This window comes from Mastigoproctus giganteus, chromosome 14, assembly GCF_048544385.1.
Source record: "Mastigoproctus giganteus isolate SK-2022 chromosome 14, ASM4854438v1, whole genome shotgun sequence".
Classification (NCBI taxonomy): domain Eukaryota; kingdom Metazoa; phylum Arthropoda; class Arachnida; order Uropygi; family Thelyphonidae; genus Mastigoproctus; species Mastigoproctus giganteus.
The window spans coordinates 119,431,440-119,450,473 of record NC_143588.1 but is presented as its reverse complement, the minus strand read 5'-3'; the positions used below and the strand labels follow the sequence as shown (position 1 = coordinate 119,450,473).

The window sequence follows — 19,034 nt, the reverse complement described above, 5'->3', positions numbered from 1 at the left end:
GGCATCAACGACTACAAACACTGCATCAGCAAAGTCAAGGAGCGGTTTCGCGGGTACCACAGTACTTATAATCACTGTTCTACACTCACCGGCTTGAAAAGGCCCGTGTGCGCATTCCATAAATGATGCGAGGAATTTTTATTGGCTTTTTTCACAATGTAGCAGAGTTAGTCGGTCTGAGCCGAGTATTCGTTGGTTCCCCCTCCCCCAGAAACTCGGATTTTACGTCCAGCAAACTGGCCGAACAATACCTCAATTATATGCACCATATACGTTTACCTCATAGCCAAGGCTATGAGCACTGACGGATCCAGAAAAAAAAATGGCGGGGGGAGGGGGTACCATTTTGTGCCTAGTTTGTTTTTAATAAAAGATAATGGCTGCTGATTTTATACGATGATTATTATTAATAAACACACACATTCAGAGTTCCACAGGATGATATTAGCAGCTTTGTCTATTGACTTAAATTTCGATATTGTGTTAACGAATTCTGTTTATTATAAAAAATACTATTTTTATTTTGCGGTGTAGGCTGTTTTCACATAGGTTACTACTAATAATAGAACACTTTTAGGATGTCCAGTCTTAACCACATTCATATATATTTCCTTAAGAGTGGTCACATGACCATTATAATGTAACAGGTTGAAGGTCAGAGGAAAGAGAGAAAAAAACTGTGTATTCTTTCCTTGCAATTTATTTGATTGGGTAATTATGCACCTAGCTGCCATTGGCTCTTGTAGAAAGTCAGCTGGCTTTTGCTAGTATTTAAGATGCGAACTTTCCTTTAAGGCAAATCTTGGTATAGTTGTACTTTCTTTCATTCCGATTTTTGTGTGTGAGGAATTACGAGAAAGGAAACGTGAAATCGAGCAACGCGGTGCTATCTTCACATCTGAAAGTAAGTATTCGTGCTAGTTTTCATCTGATATTTCTTTGCTCCGAGAATCTAATCGGTGGAAGAGATAAAAAAAATTGCCTACCTCCCAAGGTTTTTTTTTTTAAATATAAAATAAATGCGTGTACTTTAGATTTATGAGAGAAATCGGCAACGAGATAAACTTCTTTCTAGAAGATGTTGTCCCCTCATCAGTTACGTGTTTCTTGATAAACCGCGAATAATTAACTCTTTATGAAGATTTGATATTGTTTGATTTTATTATTATTAGCTATATGGTGCAAGGAAGCCTGGCTTATGCTGCACCAGCCAAAAAAAAAAATAAATAAAAAAAATTCTGAATTACCTGAGAGAGTGTGTCAGTAGTAGAAGGGAATCACCACGAAATAGAAGCACAATGATATCCAGCTCAGGACCCAGGGTGTGCCAAGCCCATACTCACCAGATGTTAACCCGCGACCTTTGGGTTGCCAGGCAGGCACTTTACCCACCTGTCTAGCCTAGTTAGCCCAGTCGGCGGTTTGAGTGATACCCAGTGATTAATTGCATTAGTAGAGGCATATGATGCAAGAAAGCAAGCTTATACAGCATCAGCCAAAAAAAAAAAAAAAAATCCCATTTTCCCATCCATTCGCTCTAAGAGTTTGTGCAGTTCTTCCTTGAATTTATTTAAGCTATCAACTTCCACGACGACAGATGCGCTTGGTTAATTATTCAGTTATACTGTAATAATAATTTCACTAATTATTCAGTTGAACATGAAAGTGTAGCTCATATGCAAACTTTATAATTTAAAAAAAAATTGGTTTTGTCGGGATTTTGCTATTTTATAATTTTCCGCGTGTATCAGGGGCTCACATCTGGTGAGTATGGGCTTGGCACACCCAGGGTCCTGAGCTGGATATCATTCTTCTCTTCCTTGGTGATTCCCTTTTATTTCTCTCTCTCTCTCTCGCTCGGTTGTTCAGAAATTTTTTTTCTTTGTCTGGTGCACCATATGGCTAATAATAATAAATATAAATATACCGCTTCCACAAATTTGTGACTAAAAATAATAATTGAATATTAAAATACATTCGATTTGTTATCGTACATCTGGCTGAAAGTCATTCAGGTGGGAGGATGTTTTACGCTAGAATTTCTCAACCATTTCTAGCCAAACTTCCTCCCTCGCCCCTTATTCCTTTTGGGTGTTATGTAAACATAAGTAAGGGGGGGGGGAGTACCCTTCCGTAATAGCAGGGTAAATAAAATGAGTGTGCCCAATTAAATTAAGAACCCCCATTTTTCTTTGAAAATAAATGGAAGTGTGCCATTTTTCTTTGAAAATAAATGGAAGTGTGTCATACACCAATTTCGTCGATTAAAAAAATAAGGAATATAAATTTCTTTTCATCATGTACAGATTTGTTGCAACACTTTTTTTTTTTTTTTTTTTTTAAATAGCGTACGCAAAAATTTCAATACAGTTTATTATTACAAGTTTCAAGATTACTGGTTTTGGGCACATTCAACGTGCATATTGAATTCCCCTGACCGTTCTTCTGCATGTAACAACTCGACTCGCAGTGGACGGATTTTCCCGCTATTTTGTATTTAAGTCTTTTAAAAAGATTTGTCGAACCATTCCGAATTTCATTAAAATCGCAACAGTAGAAATCCGATAATTGTTAATTCCTTTACGTCCTCGTGTAATAACTGGACTCCCAGTGGATGGATTTCCATGAAATTTTACATTTCTCCCTTTTAGAACGATTTGTCAGGACTTCCTAAATTTCATTAAATTCAGACCAATAAATCACTCAATTATTTACTTTTTCATACATATTACATAGGCTAACCATATGCATATATTGCCATGCGCTGGTTGGAGGGATGAGTAGGCAATGTGGCAGTATGCAAAAACAAAATTTTCTCAGTTCGTGCATAAAAGTCGTTACTTTTTGCTCTCTCTTTTTTTTTTTTTTTTTTTTTTTGCGTAAATCATGAGTTATTACCACACCTGAAATGTAACACTGTGTGCATTAATTAAATTGTTTTCTGTTTTGATTGCTGACAGAGAACACTTTTTCAGAAGTGTTGAGAATGCATGGCCCAACATGTTGGACACCAGACCAGGAAGCACCTTTTTTTGTTGTTTTAATTCATGCATAGCAGTTCATGTAAAACTGCATTTACTTGAACTTTTTTATTATTTTCTTGTTTATTAATTCCAATTAATCAAAAACCAGCCTGAAAGGATTAGTTTTCATAACAGAATACATTTATTCTTATGTTCCAATTGCAAATTTGGTTCATTTATAAGGTGATATTATGAAAACTTGATATTTTTTCTTAATAAATGTAAAGTATTGACTTGTACAAATGGCTGCTTTTGTGAAGATTTCAAAATTCTTTGAATGTTATTGGATTTAGCAATCAGGTTACACTAAAATTTCATGTTTCATATGTGAAAGGGACAGCAGAGCAGTGGAAAGAAGAGCACAGAAATCCTTGTACTATGTTCAAAAAGTATTGAACAGGAAAATCTTTTGTAACAAAGGAAATTCCTGTTACCTGCTTCACTGTCAGATTTTGTATTACTTGCATATTATGCATGGAAGCAAGCTTATACAGTATCAGCAAAAAAAAAAAAAAATTAAAAATAAAAACTTGCTAGCTGTTTGTTTAATCCTTCCTGAAATTTATTCAGACTACCCACTTTCACAACACCAGATGGAAGCACATCTGTCTTGCAACCATCCATTCTCATTTTGTCAATAAATTATTTTATTCATTTCAAACCACAAACACTTTAGTCATATCTCTCAGATGCATAGTTTTTAGATGCTGCAATTTGCAGAACTGAAGTCTTTTTTTTGTAAGAGTACCTTTTTGTGCTCTGACTAATCTTGTTGTTCTTCTCTGTACCTGTTACAACAGATCCCCATCTTTCCTAAAATAAAGCTTCCAGACTTATATGCAGTACTCAAGATGCAGCCTAACTATATCTATATACTAAATGTTCCCAAAATGTCAGCACAGTAATTTGTATTAGGATTATTAGTGGCAAATGATACAAGAAAGCAATCTTATACAGCATCAGCAAAAAAAAACAAAAAAACACACACACTTCCCATATCACCTGTCCATCCCTCTAACAGCTTGCTAGTTCTTCCTTGAATTTAGTATTACTTGCATATTATGCATGGAAGCAAGCTTACAGTTTCAGCAAAAAAATAAAATAAAAATAAATAAACAAACACCTGCCAGCTGTTTGTTTAATTCTTCATGAAATTTATTTGGACTACCCACTTTCACAACACCATTTGGAAGTACATCTGTCTTGCAATCAGATTGAAGTTTGTTCTAACAATCAACTGCCCACTGGCTGAAAACAAATTTCTGCACATCTGTCCTCCAACCAGTCTTCCTCAATTTGAATTTCTGCTCCTCACGTGTGTAGCATTAGCATTAGCATTAGTAGAGGCATATGATGCAAGAAAGCAAGCTTATTCAGCATCGGCAAAAAAAAAAAAAAAAAAAAAAACCCACTCCCATTTCACCCCTCCGTTCGTTCGAAATACCTGTCCAGTTGAGCTTTAAATTTGTTTAGGCTATCAACTTCAACAACAAGTGATGGAAGTCGGTTCCACCAACCAACCACCCGCTGGCCAAAGGCAAATTTCCGCACATCTATCCGACATCCGTCCTTCCGCAATTTGAATTTATGCCCTCTGAGGTGATTATTCTGAGCAAGATGAAGAATCCCATTGGCATTGAGCATGCTCAAACCATTCAAAGCCTTATACACCTCTATCAGATCACCTCGCCGGTGCCTAGTCTCCAGACTCTGTAATTTGCAAAACTTAAGCCTTTCTTCGTAAGAGCAACCCTTTGTTCCATTCACTAATCTTGTTGCCCTTCTCTGTACCCGTTCCAGCAGCTCTACATCCTTCCTGAAATGAGGCCTCCAGACCTGTATACAGTACTCAAGGTGTGGCCTGACCATTGCCTTATACAAGGGAATAATCACATCCTTATCCCTGCTAGAAAAATTCCTGTATATCATTGACAAGACACCATGAGCTACTCTTGCAGCCCGTCTGCACTGCTCAGAGAACTTCATATCTGCCTGCACAATTACCCCCAGGTCCTTTTCATTCTCCACCACTGTCAGTGTAGTACCACAGAGTTGATACGTTGCTCGGGGGTTACTGTTTCCCATATGTAGTACTTTACATTTGTCAATGTTAAACTTCATTTGCCACCTCTCAGCCCATCTGCTCAACCTTTCCAGATCCTGTTGCAGCAGCATAGCATCAGTAGTGTCCTTAACGACCCTGCCAACCTTTGTATCATCTGCAAACTTGGACATTAAACTTGATATACCATCATCAATATCATTCATAAACACCGAAAACAACAACGGACCCAACACTGAACCTTGAGGAACTCCACTAATAACATTAGTCCACGTTGAGCAGTGTCCATTGATTACCACTCTCTGTCTTCTGCCACTCAACCATCCCCTTATCCATAGCAGCAATTTGCCTCCAATACCACTCTGCTCCAATTTGTGCAGCAGTCTTCCATGTGCAACAGTATCAAAAGCCTTTCTAAGATCCAAATATATAATATCAAAGTTATTCCTTGCATCCAGTTCTTTTGTGACTACATCATAGTATCCAATCAAATTGGTCAGGCAAGACCTGCCCTTAACAAAACCATGCTGCGTCTGAGCTATAACTGAATTCTTGTCTAGATGATCCTGCAGTGCTTCTTTAACCAGTCCCTCCATTAATTTACCTGGAACAGAAGTTAAACTAACAGGTCTATAATTACTTGTGTCAGCCTTTGATCCTCCTTTGTGAATTGGGGTTACATTTGCACATCTCCAGTCTATGGGTACCTCCCCTGAGTCCAAAGAAGCTCTCATAATTATGGCTAGGGGTTTGCATACTTCCTTTGCTGCCTCCTTTAATATAACTGGATAGATCCCATCCACCCCAGGTGCCTTTTTTATGTTTATCCTCAACAATCTCTCCTCCACTTTCCTCTCAGTTATTACAAAATCATCCAGCTCACTGCCCATGTTTACTTTACCTACATCATTCTCCTTCCTGAATAACTCCTCATGCGTGAATGTAGATGCAAAATACTCGTTTAGATTGTTAGCCATCTGGGCAGGATCCTCAACTGTTGAACCATCAATATCCAGTGGACCAATCTGATTCATTCCTTTCCTTCTCGAGTTCAAATATGTAAAGAACTCTTTTCTGTTTTTCTTTGCATCCTTTGCCAAGGATTTTTCGTAGTCTGCCTTTGCCTGCCTAATCTCCTTTGTGACTTGGTTACAGACCAACTTATATCTATCATAGGCTTCCATGTCACCCATTAATTTGTATGTATCCCATGCATTTTTCTTCTCTGCCACATGTCTCATTAGTTCATCTGACAACCATTTAGGCCTAAACCTTGAACAATATTTCTTAGTTGGTATGTAAAGCCTGGTAGCCTCCAAGATTAGTTCCTTGAATGCTTCCCATTTTGAGTTTGCTGTTGGTAACATCATCAGTTGGTCCCACTGTATAGAATTTAAATACTGTCTCAGACCATCATAATCGCCTTTACGAAAACAAAAACCCTTCCCTTTACCTCTGATGGTAGTTACCTCCTTGAGTAAATCCCACTTCAACACACTGTGATCACTGCCACCTAGTGGTTCATTTATCTGCAGATTCTTAATGCATGAAGAATCACTACTGATAATCAGATCAAGAGTATTGCTCCCTCTTGTTGCCTCACGAACATGCTGATGTAGAAAACAATCATCCAATAAATCCACAAAAGCCTTGCTAGTGTGCGAGTGACCAACCCACAAATTCCAGTCAATATCTGGGAAATTAAAATCCCCCATTATAAGACTCTCTGATTTACTGGCCCACTCTATTTCCCTGTACAATATCTTATTATACTCATCAGAATCATTAGGCCTATAGCACACTCCTACTCTCAATTTTGATTTCCCTATGCTTATGTCACACCAAACTGACTCGACACTGCCCTGTCCATCGATGTCGACTGGCTTCACTTCCTTGGACTTTATGTGTTTCTTAATTAATAGCATAACCCCTCCTCCCCTCCTGTCCTGTCTATCTTTTCTATACACATTGTATTCCCCAAATTCCAGTTCCGCATTACTTATATCTGTGTGACACCACGTCTCTGATATCCCAACAATATCTGCCTTTGATGTTTTGAGCAATACCTCAAATTCATCAAATTTATTTACCAAACTCCTAGCATTGGTGTACACACAGGTATACATGCACCTGTTTCTATTCTTAGCTACCCTAACACAACCCATGTGTTTACTTGTACCGCAATGACTACCAGCAGTCTCTGAAATATCTGAACAAGAGGAAGGATTCCATTAGCATTGCGTAAGCTCTATCTGTTCAGATAGCCTTAAATACCTCATTCAGATCTCCTCACAGGTGTCCATTCTCCAGATGTTTCAATTTGCAGAACTAAAGATTTCCTGATAAGAGCACTCATTTGTTCCCCTCACTAACTTTTTTGCTCTTCTTTGTGCATACTCCAACAGTTTCAGATTTATAAATGAATCTCGACCTGTGGGCAGTACTCAAGATGTGACCTAACCATTACCTTATACAACAGGATAATCTTCTCCTTATCTCTGCTGGCAAAATTCCTGTGTATTATTGACAAAACTCCATGGGCTGTCCAGTGTGGGATCTTGCTGATGCAGCATTCCATTAATTCTGTATTGTAGTCTCTGCCCCTCAGACTGGAGAACAGTCAAATGAATCAATTGAGGTTTTGGATTTATTATTAAAGTGGAAAACCTACCATACTGCCAGGGTCTCCATATGGTGGTGGCTCTGGCTAGCTTAACAGTTTTCAAGCTTTCTGCTGAGCTAATCTTAATTAGGTTCAAATAAAATAAATAATTTTTATTAGTATACATGATGCTTTACATTACATTCACTACTAATTTCTGTGTGCTGTATAAGTGTATATGACTACTTTTTTCTTGTCATGGTAACAGACTAGGAGTGTTAAATTTATGAAAAGAATTAATTGAACAATGTTTCTTTATTCATTATCAATGCCGTATTTTCTGTTTTTCACATAAGTTTTGTGGTACATCTTATCATGATATCTGAAATTTTTGTGGACCTATTCTTCCCGATTAATTTATTGGAGCATTCTATTTAATAATTACATGGGAGATCTACTCTGTAAGTAGCTGTCAGTTTTTCTTGCCCTTCACTAAATTATATAGGTTTGGTTCCACGTGCTCTGCTATCTAGATTATCAACCGTGCCTGAGTCATTAAAAAACGATTGTTAAAGTCAAGATGATTCTGCTCCAATATCATTGTGGGAATTGATCTTATCTTGAAGATGGAGGTGGATTGCACCACTTGCAGATATCTCAGATGTTTTGGAAGTTTATCACATATATTAACAATTCAATTGTTGACATCATAATGCCTCACTCTGATAAGAATTAGCAACTTTGTTATGTTTAGTTGTTGGGCTATATCAGTGGTTCTACTATGGGGAGGGAGACAATTCTTGTGGGTCATTTTAAGCCCAGTATTCAGAAACAAATATTGGTCTCTGAAGTGATGGGTAGACTAAGGTTCACATTTTTGCAATATACATAATTTCAAGATATATAGATGCATGGAAGTATTTGCTTTCCATTTCCTTATTACTGTAAAACAGATGCTGCTTGACTGTCCATCATAGGCAATTGAACCGCTTGAGGAAGTATTCGATGTATTCGTGGAACATAAATTTTAGATTGAAGCAGGCTGTATGAGGTGTCTTAGTGGCCAATAACAGAAGGTATCCAACATCCAAATTGCTGGTAGTACAGGGGGGATCCCTGGTATCTGAGTATTTATTATCAGAGTGTCCCCGAAGTTATGAGGATTTGAAAATTAAAGGATTGACAAAATTGACCAAGCACTTCAATATTTTTATAACAACAACTCTCTTCATAATTGTGCTGCAAAGGTTAAGTGCAAAGTTAAAGACATAACTAAATGCTACGGCACAATTCTGAAAAAATACAGGGAAAAAAAAAAAAAAAAAAAAAAAAAACAAACCTCTGGATTTATTCTTCATTCATAAAACTGAAAAATAGTATAACTTCAATAAACTTTACTTAACCTTACATTGTGCAACGTATTATAATAAAAAATTTCTAATAAAATAATTGTCTAATTTTTCAATTCCTACAATCTATTTTTTACTGTCTCTCAAATACATAATAATACACATTATGAAAATTTGGTCCCCGTTTTAAGTGTAATTTTCTGGAACCAATTATCCTCAGATAACGAGGACCCCCCTGCCTGTATCACAGATGACTTTCTTTAGTGAGAATACTGTGACAATTGATTTGTTGGCATTGAGGTGAATCCCGAATTTGTACAAGAAGGTAGCAAGAGCCTGGAGGTTGTTAGTGCTAGTACTGGTAAATGATGCAAGAAAGCAAGCTTAAAAGTATACAAAAAAAAAAAGCTTACCACCTCACCTGTCCAACCCATCTAATAATTTGTCTAGTTTCTCCTTAAATTTATTCAACCTCCCATTTCTACAGCACTTGATGGAAGTTTGTTCCAGCAATGCATTACTTTCTGGCTTGAAATCAAATTTGTGCACATATATTGTGCAATTATCCTTCCTCAATTTACATTAAATTTATACCTACTGTATGAGGAAAGTTAATGGTGGAAGTTATACTATATCATTTGCATAAACAAATTATATAAAACAAGTATAATCATTGTGGGTGATAAAAAGGGACTCAAAATTGCAATAACAGAGACCAGACAGAACACCGCCCTGTGCGACACCAGTTAGATATCTATGGGTGAAGGGCCTGTTATTAAATAATAAGACTGATACTCCTGTTTAGTAGCAATGCAGTAAGGAACACTGATATATCTTCCCTTTTCCTATAGAAAGATTGTAGAAGATATATCGTAGATCAGTGGTGTCCGATCTTTTCCCATATGGGGGCCTTATTCAAAGTTAGATTTGTTTCGCGGGCTGCACAGAGTGATTCGAAAAAAAATTGTCTCATTTTCTATGTCTTGTTACTAGTAAAAGGAAGTTTCTATTTTCATGTTACCGTGTTTTCTTTTCAAGCTCTATATAAAAAATGCAAATTCCCAGCACTTTTATGTGCAACAAATCTATGTCAATTTTATTTATTTATTTATTTTATTTTTTAGATTTTATTAAAATTATAAAAATATGACTTACTTTTATTTGTTTTGTTTTTTTTAAATACTTTACTTTTGTTTCTGTTTGAAATACTTTACTTTTGCTTTTAAATGCTCATTTTAGAAAATTTACAACCTGAAAAGGATCACTCCTTTTCAATATTAAGGTGAATAAATATAATGATAAACCTAAAATTGAAATATTCGAAAATTTTATTAAGTTCAATACTACCAAATAACATTTACTGGACAAAACTTAACATTTAATGAGATGATTGAGGCTGGATATTTTTAAATAATTGTTCAAGATTTGTGATGCCAATCTCAATACATAATTAGCATTAGCATTAATAGAGGCATATGATGCAAGAAAGCAAGCTTATGCAGCATCAGCCAAAAAAAAAAAAAAAAAAAACTTCCACTTCACTCCTCCAAAATACCTGTCCAGCTGAGCCTTAAATTTATTTAGACTATCAACCTCCACAACAAGGGATGGAAGTCTGTTCCACCAACCAACTACCTGCTGGCTAAAGGCAAATTTCTGCACATCTATCCTACATCTGTCTTTCCTCAATTTGAATTTATGCCCTCTCAGGTGATTATTCTGAGCAAGAGGAAGAATCCCATCAGCATTGAGCATGCTCAAACCATTCAAGGCTTTATACACCTCTATCAGATCACCTCGCCGGTGCCTAGTCTCCAGACACTGTAATTTGCAAAACTTAAGCCTTTCTTCGTAAGAGCAACCCTTTGTTCCATTCACTAATCTTGTTGCCCTTCTCTGTACTCGTTCCAGCAGCTCTACATCCTTCTTGAAATGAGGCCTCCAGACCTGTATACAGTACTCAAGGTGTGGCCTGACCATTGCCTTATACAAGGGAATAATCACCTCCTTATCCCTGCTAGAAAAATTCCTGTATATCATTGACAAGACACCATGAGCTACTCTTGCAGCCCGTCTGCACTGCTCAGAGAACTTCATATCTGCCTGCACAATTACTCCCAGGTCCTTTTCATTCTCTACCACTGTCAGTGTAGTACCACAGCGTTGATACGTTGCTCTGGGGTTGCTGTTTCCCATATGTAGTACTTTACATTTGTCAATGTTAAACTTCATTTGCCACCTCTCAGCCCATCTGCTCAATCTTTCCAGATCCTGTTGCAGCAGCATAGCGTCAGTAGTGTCCTTAACAACCTTTGTATCGTCTGCAAACTTGGATATTAAGCTTGGTATACCATCATCAATATTATTTATAATATTGATGATGATATTGAAGATTATATCCTGATGGTATTTCTTGATGGAGCTTCAGTCCTGATGGTATTTCTCCACTTGTTCTCAAAACCTGTGCTCTGGAACTTACTCCTGTTCTATACCACCTTTATTCACTTTCTTATTCCAAAGGTGTTTTTCCTTCTGCTTGGAAATTTGCTCATATCCAGCCAGTTCCTAAAAAGTGTGACAAATCCCTCCATCCAATTACTTCTACTCTTTTTAAGGTAATAGAGAAATCACTTAATCGTCAACTCTTAAACTATCTAGAAACCTTCCTCCTGATCAGCGATCGTCAGTATGGATTCCATCAGTGTCGATCCACAGTTGATATTCTGGCCTATGTTAACAATTTATGGACAAATTCAATGGGAAAGTTCAGTGAAACACAAGCAGTTGTTCTTGACATCTCAAAGGCTTTTGATCATGTTTGGCATAAAGATCTTCTAAACATGCTTCCATCTTATGGTTTGCCAACCGTTCTTTGTAATTAGTTATCCAGTTTTCTCTCTGACCGCTCACAGAGGGTGATGGTAGATGGCTCTCTGTCTTCTAACTTCACTACTAATGCTGGTATCCCCCAAGGTTCAGTTCTTTTCCTCTTGTGGCACAAACTTTTAACAAACAACGCTTAACAAATTAGCATTAGCATTAGCATTAGTAGAGGCATATGATGCAAGAAAGCAAGCTTATTCAGCATCAGCCAAAAAAAAAAAAAAAAAAACCACTACTCCCATTTCACCCCTCCGTTCGTTCGAAATACCTGTCCAACTGAGCCTTAAATTTATTTAGGCTATCGACTTCAACAACAAGCGATGGGAGTCTATTCCACAAACCAACTGCCCGCTGGCTAAAAGCAAATTTCCGCACATCTATCCGACATCCGTCCTTCCTCAATTTGAATTTATGCCCTCTCAGGTGATTATTCTGAGCAAGAGGAAGAATCCCATCGGCATTGAGCATGCTCAAGCCATTCAAAGCCTTATACACCTCTATCAGATCACCTCGCCGATGCCTAGTCTCCAGGCTCTGTAATTTGCAAAACTTAAGCCTATCTTCGTAAGAGCAACCCTTTGTTCCATTCACTAATCTTGTTGCCCTTCTCTGTACTCGTTCGAGCAGCTCTACATCCTTCTTGAAATGAGGCCTCCAGACCTGTATACAGTACTCAAGGTGTGGCCTGACCAATGCCTTATACAAGGGAATAATCACATCCTTATCCCTGCTAGAAAAATTCCTGTATATCATTGACAAGACACCATGAGCTACTCTTGCAGCTCGTCTGCACTGCTCAGAGAACTTCATATCTGCCTGCACAATTACCCCCAGGTCCTTTTCATTTTCTACCACTGTCAGCGTAGTGCCACAGAGTTGATACGTTGATCTGGGGTTACTGTTTCCCATATGTAGTACTTTACATTTGTCAATGTTAAACTTCATTTGCCACCTCTCAGCCCATCTGCTCAACCTTTCCAGATCCTGTTGCAGCAGCATAGTATCAGTAGTGTCCTTAACAACCCTGCCAACCTTGGTATCGTCTGCAAACTTGGACATTAAGCCTGATACACCATCATCAATATCATTTATAAATACAGAAAACAACAATGGACCCAACACTGAACCCTGAGGAACTCCACTAATAACATTAGTCCACGTTGAGCAGTGTCCATTGATTACCACTCTCTGTCTTCTGCCACTCAACCATCCCTTTATCCATAGCAGCAATTTGCCTCCAATGCCACACTTCTCCAATTTGTGCAGCAGTCTTCCATGCGCAACAGTATCAAAAGCCTTTCTAAGATCCAAATATATAATATCAAAGTTATTCCCTGCATCCAGTTCTTTTGTGACTACATCATAGTATCCAATCAAATTGGTCAGACAAGACCTGCCCTTAACAAAACCATGCTGTGTCTGAGCTATAACTGAATTCTTGTCCAGATGATCCTGCAGTGCTTCTTTAACCAGTGCCTCCATTAATTTTCCTGGAACCGAAGTTAAACTAACAGGTCTGTAATTACTTGTGTCAGCCTTTGATCCTCCTTTGTGAATTGGGGTGACATTTGCACATCTCCAGTCCATGGGTACCTCCCCTGAATTCACCATCATTGAACGGTTTACTTTCAAAAGCGATCAAATGTGCAACTTGATAACTGGCATGTACAGCAGATAAATTTCTTGACTGATACGTTTTCAGTATGTTTTGTTATTTTCTTAATTCGTTTTGTAACTTTGAACACTTGAAACATTCGGTGATGTTTCAACAGCCACATTAAAGCCATGTGATCTTGTAAAATTTACAGTTGAAATAACCACATTCATAATGTGTTGGAGATCCAATATGTTATGAACGTTCCCATAAAGAGCTTCTTGATGCACAATGCAGTGAATTCCAATTGGAGTTTCAGCTCCCATATCTATCATTTTCTTGGTTATTCTACCCATAAGCCCAATGTTTTTACCAATCATATTTTATGCACTGCCAGTTGTGACTCCTACCAGGTTTTTAATATTTAATCCTAATTTTTCAATAGATTGGCAGAGATTTTCATCTGTAGTTGTTCTGTGCATACTCTGTAGATCAGCTAAATCTTCAACTGGTACAAAATTATGATTAATTCCACGTATGAAGATGAGGAGTTGGGCTGTGTCATTTACATCAGTATTGTTATCCAGTGCCACACTAAAATATTTCATTTGTTTTATGTTTTCCAAAAGTTGTTTGAACAAATTTCTTCCACAACTTTTAACAAACAACGCTTAACAAATTCACTATCATTGAACGGTTTACTTTCAAAAGCGATCAAATGTGCAACTTGATAACTGGCATGTATAGCAGATAAATTTTTTGACCGATACATTTTCAGTATGTTTTGTTGTTTTCTTAATTCGTTTTGTAACTTTGAACACTTTTCTTTTCGTTGCACTCCTTTATGTTGATCATAAGATTTATGATTGGAATCAGTGTTGTTTTAAATTATATTCTTTAAAAACTCACACAGTCTCCTGACACACCAAACACACTGCTTTTTCATGGTAATCAATGAAGAAGTAGTCTTCAGTCCACCTTGGATCAAAAACACGACATTCCAAATCTATTTTCTCCTTTTGTAACGTTTTTAAGAATGATTTTTAATTCAATGCAACGAACAAACTATATCAAAATACATAACTGTATTTAGCATACGTATGACTGCACTGAACCACATGTACATGCTTGATACAGTCGAGCTGGACGCACGCAGTGGAGATTGATGCTGTTTTAGTTCACTTTCCACACGGGCCTTATAAAAATTATTTGCGTGTCGGATCTGGCCCGCAGGCCGTAGGTTAGACACCACTGGCATAGATGATTTGTTCTCAAAAGCATCAAGTATGGTTGTTTCAGTAGCAAGAAGGTTGGGTATAGTTGACCCAACGCAAAGTGCAGCTCATTCAGAATTGTAGAGGAAAAGTTGTTTGAATGAGACCGGAAAGAGCATCTTTTCGAAGATCTTAAGGAGTGTAGACTTGGTGGAATTTGGCCCGAGAAGATTTTTTTATTACATGTGGAAAGTGCCTTTTTTTTTTTGGTAGTGGCCTTACTAGATATCTATCCATTTTTTGGGGAAAATTCTGGTAGAATTGCATTATATGTATTCTGTCAGGGATTTAATATGCAGGGACTGCGAAATTTAATAATAAAATGACGTGCCATGTTGTCTCCTGCAGTATAAATTGACCACAGTGAATTTATGACCTCTGTTAATTTATTTCTGTTAATCAAATTAATGAGAGATCCAGGGCTGGGCCATGCTCTCTCAGTAGATTTAGTAAATTATTGAGAAAAAGAACTGAACTGGAATCTTACAATGTTGGTTCCAGATGTGAAGGAAAGCCAGAATAATCAATTCAAGGAGGTAATTTTTCTCTGGTAATGGTTGCATCAATGAATTTTTTAATTGCTACCACTTTATGTGAAATCAAGATAGCTCTTGTATGAGAGAATTGGATGGTACCTAAGTTTTTTTTTTTTTTTTTTTTTTTTTTTTGTCATTGGCTGTGGAGGTTTTACTTGATTTTGAAGTAATTTGAGAAGTTCAGTGTTCACTATACTTCAGTTCTTGGGCAAATACAAACTGCTTTTGCAGGTGCATACAAAGTGATTGTACTTATCCATCTTGTGATGGATAAGTACAATTTCTAAGAGTTGCTAAGAGTAGATTGCAGTTCTTTAGGACATAAGCATTAGTTGAGGCATATGATGCAAGAAAGCAAGCTTATGCAGCATCAGCAAAAAAACCATTTCACCCATCCATTCACTCCAATGTTTAGGTATGGTTTGGTGCTTAGGTATGGTTGGTGCTGCTTGAAAACATTCAGTGGGATTGAGGAAAGTAAGGGAAACTGCAACCATGTGCTCCATAGTACTAGGACATTAATATTTACTGAGAGTAACTGAAATATGGCTACAATTACTTCATGATTAGAAGTAAATTATGTTCTCTCTCACACGGAATCGATTATTCATTCATTGAAGCTGAGGATAAAGTTTAAACCAGTGATTCTCTGGTTGTGACTCATTGATGACTTTTAGATGGATTGGGAGAAAATTTGTTAACGACCATTACAAATTAACTCATCCCCAGATTTAATGATTTGTTGAAATCCCTGCAAGTTAGGTGTACAGCAAAGATGTGCAACCTCTTTGTTATTCAACATTGACGCTTGTCAGGACATCCAGTGCTACTGGAATCTAGATTATTCTGATTTCTGTTAGTGTGTGTTGTATTTCACTATAATAATCAAAGCTTTATAGAATGGGGAACTACTGAAGGCCACATGGAAGAGGTGAAACTTGGCATTGAAACTTAGCACCTCACTTTGCTAGCAGGGAAAAGGAGGTGATTATCCCTCTGTATAAGGCAATGGTCAGGCCACCACGCCTTGAGTACTGTGTACAGGTCTGGAGGCCTCATTTTAGGAAGGATGTAGATTTACTTGAGCGTGTACAGAGAAGGGCAACAAGATTGGTGAGGGGAATGAAGGGATCCTCTTGCCAAGAGAGGCTTAAGTTCTGCAAATTGCAGTGGCTGGAGACTAGGCACCTGCGCGGTGATCTGATTGAGGTATATAAGGCCTTGAATGGGTTGAGCACGCTGAATTCTGATGGGATCCTTCCACTTGTTCAGATTACGAACCTAAGGGGGCATAAATTCAAATTAAGAAAAGACTGATGTAGAATAGATGTGATGAAATTTGCCTTTAGCCAGCGGGTGGTTAATTGCTGGAACAAACTTCCATCTGTCGTTGTGGAAGTTGATAGGTTGAATAAATTTAAGGAGGAACTGGACAGGCATTTGGAGGGAATGGTGTGATTTTTTTTTTTTTTTTTTTTTTTTTGGCTGATGCTGCATAAGCTCATACATTTGCTTTCTTGCATCACATGCCACTACTACTACTTCTAGAATGCCCTCAAGGAAGCTTTATAAGAGATTCTAATTAGTACTGTCTTACCATTCTGTATGTTAGATTTAGTTTGAGTTTTCATCGTCTGGTTGTAATTATTTGGCTGAATTTTGGTTGTGAATTAATTTTATGATACTGGTTCATTTAAATGTCTGAGCAGAGCAAAATCGTTGTCAGTAGTAACTGGATGTAAGAGAATTTGTTTGACTTCAGTGGACTAGTGGGTGCATTGGTCAGAGTCATGATGGCTGCACTGTTGGTAAACTGAGTGATGAGAATTTAGATTGATGATAATGATTTGTCTTCAGCTCCTCCAAAACTCAAGGTTTTTTGGTGGGGCTGGAGTTGCATTATTTACTTTCTTAAATTCATAAAATATATGTATGCCTAATATATTCTGATACATCCAACTTTTTTTTATTATCTATCTTAAAAAGTGAAGCACTGTTAACTTGTTACTTATATACACAAATTGGCATAGAAATGTTTCGTGCAGTGTGCATAAATAAGCAATTCTGTAGGTGTGAGGAAATGTTATTACTCATAGGATGACCAGATATATTATATAACAGTATCCATATCATACTAAATCTTTTTGTTTTTCAGAAAATGTCTATGCATAAGAAACAAGGCACTTGTTCCTGGCCACAAGATGTTGGCATTATTGCAATGGAGTTATATTTCCCCTCATATTATGTTGATCAGAAAGAATTAGAAGAGTTTGACAAAGTTTCTAGTGGAAAATATACCATTGGTCTCGGACAGGCAAAAATGGGATTCTGCTCAGATAGAGAAGATATAAACTCATTATGTTTGACTGTTGTAGAGAAGTTGATGGAACGTACAGGAGTAGGTTATGAAAATATTGGCCGGCTAGAAGTAGGAACAGAAACAATAATTGACAAATCAAAAAGTGTTAAAACTGTATTAATGAAATTGTTTGAAAAGAGTGGAAATAATGATGTTGAAGGAATAGACACAACTAATGCTTGTTATGGAGGCACAGCTGCACTTTTTAATGCAGTTAACTGGATCGAATCCAGTTCTTGGGATGGTAAGACCTTTTATTGCAAATTTTTAAATGCCTTTTTGTTCTTCTAAAAATGGTAAATTTCTCCATTTATACTCTTTCTCAAACAGATAATCAGTTATGTTAAAATGTTATGCTTCAAATAAATTTAATGTGGAAATTTAATTTTTCTAAATATTTTTTTCTTAATTAGGTTTTCTTAATATTATACTGTAATGTTATATTTTTCTGTATTGTAATTATAGATATGGTATATAAAAATACCATACTTTTATAAATTTATTTATTCATTTGTGAGCATAGTTTCTATTCATTAGTGCCACTACAATGAGTAGTGGTATCTTTTCATGTAATAACATGATGGCACAAAAAATATGGTACTTTTCTGGATTTATGATGGGAACTCCATCTTTGTATTTATTCCACAAAAAGAAAAAAAAAAAAATAGTAAAACCAATAGTTTTGGAGTTAATCTGAATCTTTTAAAATTTTGTGAATGTTTTCTTAATTTCATTAACATATGAGCTGTGAGGTGTGCTCCTCTACATTGCATAAATTATGTGGAACCAAGGAATCACTTTGCCTATTTCTCTGTAATTTTTTCCCCACTTAAAGTATCAGTTACTTTTATCAGTGACAAAATCACTCTTAACCGTAAACTATAATAGCACAATATTGAAAAACTTAGCAAGGAGAGAACAAGTTATTCAAAAAGCAGTAGCTAATCAAACAAGTTAATGCATAGCATCATGTTAGTTCATAGTAATCACTGAAGTAGGTGAAATGGCATCGTTTTTATTTTATCTCATATTGTGAATGCCTTGATATTGCGCTGCCTCGAATAAGTAATGCTTCTGCAGTAGAGGCAACACTTGTTGTAAAGGCATTAAAAATATGAGATAAAAAAAAAAAAAAAAAGATGCTGTTTCACCTACTTCGGCGATTTACTACAAACTAACATGCTATGCACTAACTTGTTTGATTAGTGAATTTCCTGTAACCTGTGGCTTTTAGCTGTAAATCCTTTTTTTTTTTTTTTTGTCTTTACTGTTGCATACCATCTGGCATCTCTCATATTGTGGAGTTATACTCAGTAGTGAGCTGTGAATATTTTAACAATGGGCTCGCAGTT

General features: G+C 36.8%; 1 protein-coding gene across 1 annotated transcript in view; it reads left to right on the top strand.

Moving 5' to 3' along the window:
• The first annotated feature begins 812 nt into the window (after nt 1-812).
• Hmgs (hydroxymethylglutaryl-CoA synthase) overlaps nt 813-19,034 on the top strand; it is a 74,914-nt gene continuing 56,692 nt past the window's right edge. The window contains exons 1-2 of the mRNA XM_090389195.1: nt 813-904; nt 17,479-17,926. Of these exons, the coding sequence (XP_090245321.1) occupies nt 17,482-17,926 (445 nt within the window). The 5' untranslated portion in view covers nt 813-904; nt 17,479-17,481. The remainder of the gene's footprint in view (nt 905-17,478; nt 17,927-19,034) is intronic.